The sequence below is a fragment of the Bicyclus anynana genome, chromosome 24 (genome assembly GCF_947172395.1).
Source record: "Bicyclus anynana chromosome 24, ilBicAnyn1.1, whole genome shotgun sequence".
NCBI classification, from domain to species: Eukaryota; Metazoa; Arthropoda; class Insecta; order Lepidoptera; family Nymphalidae; genus Bicyclus; species Bicyclus anynana.
In genome coordinates this window covers 9,605,470-9,613,671 of record NC_069106.1, presented here as the reverse complement: position 1 = coordinate 9,613,671, position 8,202 = coordinate 9,605,470, and the positions used below count along the sequence as shown (strand labels likewise).

Sequence of the window (8,202 nt, the reverse complement as noted above, 5' to 3'; positions counted from 1 at the left end):
GTTATAGTGTTAAAGATGATTAAAAATAGTGCCGTACTAAAATGGTGGTGCCGGAAGTCAGAATAAATGTTAATTCGTCGACAACTGCAGAAGCAAAATATGTCATTTATTACTGTACGGCAGGCATTTGTGCAATTCCTTTTGTACACATATACAGATACTTTACCCGTAAACACCGTACATATTTCTAGCACAGGAGTCGACAGATAAGGGTCGCAAGCCTTACTCTTCACTCGCGTACTCACTGTACCGCTCAGAAATGACGGCATGGTACTCAGAGTTATTTTCTGATATAGTAACAGCCTTCTAAGCGTTATTCATGTTGATTCATTTCACATGTAATTTTTGTTGTCACTATAGTGAAAATATGATTGCTTGCTATCGCTAATTGCCTGTTGTCAACTTAGCCTTTATAAAACAGATAGATTTATCTTGTTTTATGTAAACTGTAAACGGATTTTAATATTACGAATATAAGCATAGAGAAGAAGATTTTACAGAAACTTGTGTTTGTATTGGAGTTTACTCCTTAAGAATCGATTTTTTATATATAAGGCGCCCGGTATGAGAAAAATCGGAGGGGTAAAACCAACTGAACTAACGAAAAAGTGTCACGTTTTTGGTGCGCACCTTTAGTGCGCAACTTTCTAATTTAGCTGTGAGTGTATTGAGACGTACATAGGGTATGCTGTATAGGCGACTATACCTATATACTATATGTTATTGGGCTTGTTTGTTTAATGATTATATCATTGTAAGAGTAAAATATATAATGTGAAGTATATTATAAAGTCTATTAGTTATTTTACAATTCTATACATTTAGTCTTCTTTAACATAAGTATTACTAAAGCCCTACTCGATGTGCACTGTTTACCAACAAAAAAAAGTGTGTATGTTAAAAAAAACAAAAAGTTAGCTCGAAGCACGTCTCAATACTCGCGCCTTATAAGTGAAAGGTGCGCAACCGAGGTGCAGCAGGCCGCGGCGTGCGCACCCGCTTACAGCGTGCACATGGGTGCGATGTGCAAGTTGTTGGCGGCACAGCGCACGGTGAAAGGTGCGCAGAATAGGTTGCGCACAAAAAACGTAACGCATGTCATTTCATAACTTATTGGAGTTTACTCCTTAACAATCGATTTTTCATTTATACCCCTCGGTACGTTTTTTGTGCGCAACCTATTCTGCGCACCTTTCACCGTACGTAGCCGCCATAGCGTGCACATGCCTAGCGCGTCCGCACGCACGTGCACGCTGTTGGCGGGCGCGCACGCAGCGCTGCACCTCGGTTGCGCACCTTTCACTTTTCAGGCGTTGCTATTGAAAAGAGTAAACTCCATTCGTGCGACGGAGCTGACACACTTTTTTTTTTTATTCTAATTATGTAAATACTGTAACAGTTACTAGTGAAAAATATATGGTTGCACCGAGAATCTCAAAGAAAACCCAAATTGGACTTATGATTAATTTTATTAATAGAAACTTTAGCTAAGTTACAAGTAGGTGGCTGTTTACTCCAAAGTTAGGAGTAAAACTGTCAACTATTTGTAACTTAGCTGTAGTTTTCAAGGCTTGTTGACACTTTTTTTAAATAGTCTTAAATTGTTCATTATCGTTTTACTAGATTGGAAAAAAGCTATCATATTTTTTGAATGAAAATTTTAATTTCTAAATATTTTTTGACCCTTATGATTTACACGAAATTAATATTATTTATATTAAATTTAATATGAATGAACTACCCTATTAGATGGTGTGTATTTCTTATAAATATTTTATTTATTAAAAATTTAGATTTTAGTATTCTTTTAATTCTTAGTCTTAATTTAATTTATTTTACGATCAATTAGAAATATAATAAAACGTTGTACATTTATTTAAATAAAAGTACAGATATCATTCGGTATTGTATGCTAAAATTAATTTTCAATCTGTAAAAAAATACCCCATTTCTTTTTCTACTCATCATTGTATACATTTTACAATGAACTACGTCATGACACGAAAATCCATATACATGTCAAGTCGGAGGCTCCAGCTAGCTTTATTGTTATGTTACGTATTATTGTTGTATGACTTGACTTTTTTCCTCTTTCGAAACACAATGGAACCTGATATTAAAGAAAGGAAGAAAGAATATCGTACAATACTCACCTTTATTGGAAACAAGCAAAAGATATTCATATTTCTTTTAGTAGTACAGTTGATCTCAGATTATAATAAATTGTGGCGGTTAATTACAAATTTTAATTTATTTAATAAAAAATACACATATATAAAACATAAAAAGGTAAATTAAACGGGCAACCACAAAAATCACAAAGATTTGACCTTGGTGTCCATTTGCAACGAAGCTTAAAAATAACTTTAACTATAATATTTTCTTAAAAATAACTTTAACTGTAATAATAGAATTAAGAAATTTTTATTACACTTTTACACTAAATTAAATTAGGCAAGTACTTCATATTTTATGTCAAATTCAAAGGTAAAATATTCAAACCTATAAATTTGACATAATTTAATTTTTTACTGTTTTAATTTTTTTTTTAAATTTCTCTCGTTTACCGCATTAATTAAACTTCGTTTTTTTAGAATTGCAAAAATTTTGTAAACAAATATGGCCGTATTTATCACTGACATTAGTTGTGACGTCATCCTAGGGATGGGCCGTTGATGAACTATATCGAGAATTAACTACTAATAATCGAATTTTATATCAATTGTAAAAAAAACACTTTACTTAAAAACTCACTTCTAAGTTGGCAACACTAATCACACAGTCAAAATACGCGCGATATTAACTATCTACCTCTTTCTGTTGCATATTAATTAATACCTATCAAATAACATTTTTTTCACTTATATCTGTTTGTTATAAATTAAAAGAGTACTAAAAAATTTAGGCAGTACTTGTTAACGCATTATCTTTTTTTAACATATAAGTACGTAACTAACTAAACAGCGCTATGAAAAAATTACTTTATTCAAATTACTCAATTACGATATCGATACTGAACGGAATACATTCGATATTTACAATCGGTAAATCGTTCATTTTTAATCTGTGGTGACAATTTTACTTGGCACAACCTTAGAGAGACGAAACGTCAAATTAACATTTAAATGTAATCTGTGTGCATAATTTCGTGTTTAATTTCGTTTATTTCTAAAAATTTTGATTAAACCCTGTGTAAATTAAAAAAATGTTACGTTTGTATGATTCTCCATAGGTGGATTGTAAAGAACAAAGTGTTTGTGCGTGTTTTAATAGTTTGATGGTTCTGAAAACTGTTATGAAAGTTTGGCATCGACAAAAGGGTTTGTTTATTTACCAAATAGCGCAATTCAATCTGGACATGGTATAGGTATGTTGGCAGGTATTTCATCAATAAATCGAGGAACTAGGTAAGCCGTCGTGCGTTCACCGTACGTATTGCTTGATTTTTTATTTTTTATATAGAGCCTGCTATATTCATTTATTTTTTGAGAATACACAGATTAACAATATAATTATGCATTCTACTGTCTCTGCGTACAACAATTTATATGGACGCGAGTAATCATAAAGTCAATAGCAATTTATTAATTAAATCAAACCAGACATCTCATGTATACACGCAGCCTACAGATTAATATTCTAATATTTTCCTAAACCTAAAGGTACTGTTACACATGCTTTAAAATAGCATGCTAAAGACGTGCTATTAAGTATGCTCCATACGAGCACGCTTATTATTTGCTAGCAATAAGCATGCTATTTTTAAGTATGCACCTAAATAAGCATGCTCAAAGGAACACAACAAGCACATGCTAATAAGTAGCAACTGCTCAATATTAGCATGCTTTCGTACTTGAAAGATTATTAGAGTAATTTGTTGAGGGTGTATAATAATATGTATTCCTACAGGATCAGAGACTACGTGGGTAAAACCGCAAGGTGTGCACTAGTGTAATAGAAAATTGTTAATTACTCCGAAAATTGTCTGTAAACATTCCTAAAATGCTTCATTACCAGTAAACATTCTCAAATGTATTTATTGAAGTTGCTTACATTAGTTGATTGAATTTGCTCACAAGAGCACAAGTCACCCTTACTCAGTGTATACAATGGCTGAGACAATATCATTAGGTTGAAAACTGAGCAATATTTACTCATAGCACTGTTTTTAAGTACGAGAGATAATATTATGCAAAAAATTTTAATAAAAAAAATTCAACCGACTTCCAACTCAAAAATTAACCTAAACTAAAAAGCAAAAAATAACATCTTACCTATGTGCTACCTTCTGATCAGTTTGAAGGCGGTGCCAAGCCAGTGATGTTTTAATTCAAGCCTTTTAAATTACGTAATTTCTGTGGTTCTTTCAGAAACAGCTTTAATTAAAACATGACACTGGATTGGCACCGCCTTCAAACTGATCAGAAGGTAGCACATAGGTAAGATGTTATTTTTTGCTTTTTAGTTTAGGTTAATTTTTGAGTTGGAAGTCGGTTGAATTTTTTTTATTAAAATTTTTATTTTTTAATTTTTAGTGTTAGCACACCTACTGAGTGTGAACTGACTGTCCTCCGTCTTCATCACCAGACCCCCTATACAGTCACAATCCATATGGGTGGGAAGTTTTCATCAATATAAAATTTATCAAGTCCAAACACAAGGTAGCTACTGTGAACCGTCGAGGAGTTCCCTTAACTATCCTTCGTTTTCTTCACCAGACCCCTAATACAGTCACAACCCATCTAGGTGGAAAGTTCTCATCAATACAAATTTATCAAGTCCAAACACAAGGTAGCTACTGTGAACCGTCGAGGAGTTCTCTTCACTGTCCTTCGTCTTCATCATCAGACCCTTAATACAGTCACAACCTATCTAGGTGGAAAGTTCTCATCAATACAAATAAATTAAGCCCAAACAAAAGGTACCTGCTGTAAATCGTTGACGAGTTCTATCTTCTGTGTATCGGCTCCATCATCAGACCAACTCCAGACCTTCATAAAATTGTAGTGGTTTAAAATACCTTACGGAAACACTAACAAACGCACTAGCCGTTTCTACGATTTTCAAAAGTTCCCCTCGATTTCTCCATGATGCCATCATCAGATCCTGACATGAAAAAAATGGGACCACCCTGGAATCAAACCCTTCACAACAAAAAAAGAATTTTCAAAATCGGTCCACAAATGACGGAATTATCGCTGGACATACATAAAAAAAAAAAAAAAAAAAAAAAAAAACATACATACAGCCGAACGTAGAACCTCCTCCTTTTTGAAAGTCGGTTAAAAATCAGAGGCGTAGCGTGGTTAAGATATAAAAGGAGGGCTCTTTTTAATGAATATTTTGTTACAAGTTTCTCAATAACAGGAATACTCGTATTAACATTAATTATTTATGTTATTGTAGGGAAGTATCAGTGTTGGTATAAATAAGAGGGTATTTGATGACTTGAGCACAGTTGTTTGTTAGGCAGCGTTACCGTCACGCTGCCAGTCGAGTTAGTGATTTTGTGCAATAATGTTTTGTGTTGTAATTATTGTTTATTATAAATTGTTTAGTGTTGACATGGCGGCCATATCAGGCAGGGAAGGTGACTGTTGATGCATTCTAAAGGGATCCCTTAAACCTACTCCCAAGGTCACTAGTCCTGGGACCTGCTCGAGGTCTTCTATTATAAAATATTGGTACATTCACTGTCGCTGCTACTCGTCACGTCACAGTTTGCCATATCTTTTTTTTAATATGACCAATATTCTCGGATCCATTGAGAAAATATGTGTTAGGAGTGGATACAACAAGAGTTAAGCGGGTAGTATATATAAGAATTTATATTATGAAGGTACTTACCGACGAGTAAAATAGATAGCAGCGTGACTGCATCTGGGTCTTCGGCTTCCTCATATTGGACTGTCGTTTCGTTGAATTCTAGTGCCACCTGTGTACAATAAGTCAAAGTCTAAGGCAACATTTAATTATTTCGAGGCTTAGTTTACTAAGTCGCTGGCTATGGGCCTTATTAGAAGACTCAGCGGGCGATTGAGCGAGCTATTGCAGCTTGGAGTTTCTCTGCGTGATCGAATCAGAATTGAGGAGACCCGCAGACGAACCAAAGTCACTGACATAGCTCAGCCAGTCGCGAAGCTGAAGTGGCAATGGGCAGGCCACATAGTTCGAAGAGCCGATGGACGTTGGGGTCCCAAGATGCTGGAATGGCGACCGCGCAACGAAAAGCGCAGTGTTGGTCGACCCCCCACTAGGACCGAGGATATCAAGCGGGTTGCAGGGAGCTGCTGGATGCTGGCGGCTCGAGATCGTTGTTCTTGGAGGTCCATGCAAGAGGCCTATGTCCAGCAGTGGACGTCTATCGACTGATAAAGCAAGGTAGTTTACTAGCACTTTTGAAACGCCAGGTTATGTTATGTTAATAACAAGCCACCGAAAATATAAAAGAAAATAAAAGTATATGTACCTTGAAAAAACTTCTTATAATAACTCAATGACCTATTGATCAGTGATGCCACATCCTGTTATCGTACATCTATGTAGTGGTCGCCGCGCAGGTACGATTCTGTTGAAATAGCACAAGACTACCCGCATACGTGCTCACAATTATATAAATTGTAACTTTATAATTTATATTTTAAGTTTTACATATCTCTGTTGTACTAGCGTTTTTTACAGTTCGTTTCGCTCTTGAAAATCGTCCGCGTTTTGCGATAATAGTACGTATTATGGACGTCATAAGGCAACTGTCACCGTACCCATGCTATCTGAAAAAGTACTATAGTTCACACACACCGATACGTTTGTGTTGTCAATTTACTACTACACACATCATTTTAACAGCCTCCGTGGCGCAGTGGTATGCGCGGCGGATTTACAAGACGAAGGTCCTTGGTTCGATCCCCGGCTGGGCCGATTGAGATTTTCTTTTGTCCAGGTCTGGCTGGTGGGAGGCTTCGGCCGTGGCTAGTTACCACCCTACCGACAAAGACGTACCGCCAAGCGATTTAGTGTTCCGGTACGATGCCGTGTAGAAACCGAAAGGAGTGTGGATTTTCATCCTCCTCCTAACAAGTTAGCCCGCTTCCATCTTAGACTGCATCATCACTTACCATCAGGTGAGATTGTAGTCAAGGGCTAACTTGTAAAGAATAAAAAAAAAATACAAAACCAAAACAGTATCGTTTATCGCGAACGGAGTCATAGACGTCTGCTAGTACTACAAACAAAAAGCTTTCAGCCTTTATGAAGATGAAGTCAAAAACAAAGTTAAAAATCCATTTCCTCGCAAGTTAAATGCCAGTAAGTAGTTTGTCGAGAAAAAGACTATAAACTTAGTAGTTCATAAATAATGTAGACGACTTACTAAACTTGTAGTTCGGTACTGAATAATAAAGAAGATGCGCTAACTTTTGTTTAAGAATACCTTAGCATATCAGCTGTTATAGTTTTACACAACAATGTCTGACAGAAAGTAATACAACCTGTTAACGAGCTATGCGCATTCGAAACTATAAGGTAGTGTTACACATGCTCTAAAATAGCATGTTAAAAACGTGCTATTAAGTATGCTCTATACGAGCATGCTTATCATCAGTTTACATTTGCTAGCAATAAGCAATCTATTTTTAAGTATGCTCCTGAATAAGCATGCTCAAAACAAACATTCCAATTATACATGCTAATTTGTATCTTTTACTCCCTGTATAGTATCGTGTGTATATTATCGCGTAAGTTAGAGAGGGAGAGATGAAGGTAAAGATAATACAGACGCGCTAAAAGCAAACCCCCTTCCAACCGCGCATCAAGTAGCATGCTCATAAATCGCACTACGGTTGTTTCTTGAGCAAGCTCGAAATAAGCATGCTCATTATTAGCAATGTTGCGATACACATGCTAATAAGTAGCAACTGCTCAATAGTAGCATGCTTTCATGCTTGAAACGAGCGTGGTAGAACCAGTAGCTTTATAACTTAAGGACCTAGGTCACTGTAGGCCTTTTGATACTTCCATCAAAAAATAAAATACTGCCCCTGTATTCTGTAAAGCGCTGTGCACATCATTTGTTTCCATGGAGACATCGTTGTTAGTGACATTTCATTTTTTCAAATTCGAGACTTGTTAAAGGCGATTATTTTATCGACGAGTTTAAAATAGCGGTACCCCTGATTTCTTGGAAATAGGCTTTATTCTTAAACA

At 35.8% G+C, this 8,202-nt stretch overlaps 1 protein-coding gene across 1 annotated transcript in view; it reads right to left on the bottom strand.

Moving 5' to 3' along the window:
- The window catches only part of LOC112056564 (dopamine receptor 1), a 154,066-nt gene that overhangs the window by 18,247 nt on the left and 127,617 nt on the right, over nucleotides 1-8,202 (bottom strand). The window contains exon 3 of the mRNA XM_052889062.1: nucleotides 5,848-5,935. Coding sequence (XP_052745022.1) covers nucleotides 5,848-5,935 — 88 coding nt within the window. The remainder of the gene's footprint in view (nucleotides 1-5,847; nucleotides 5,936-8,202) is intronic.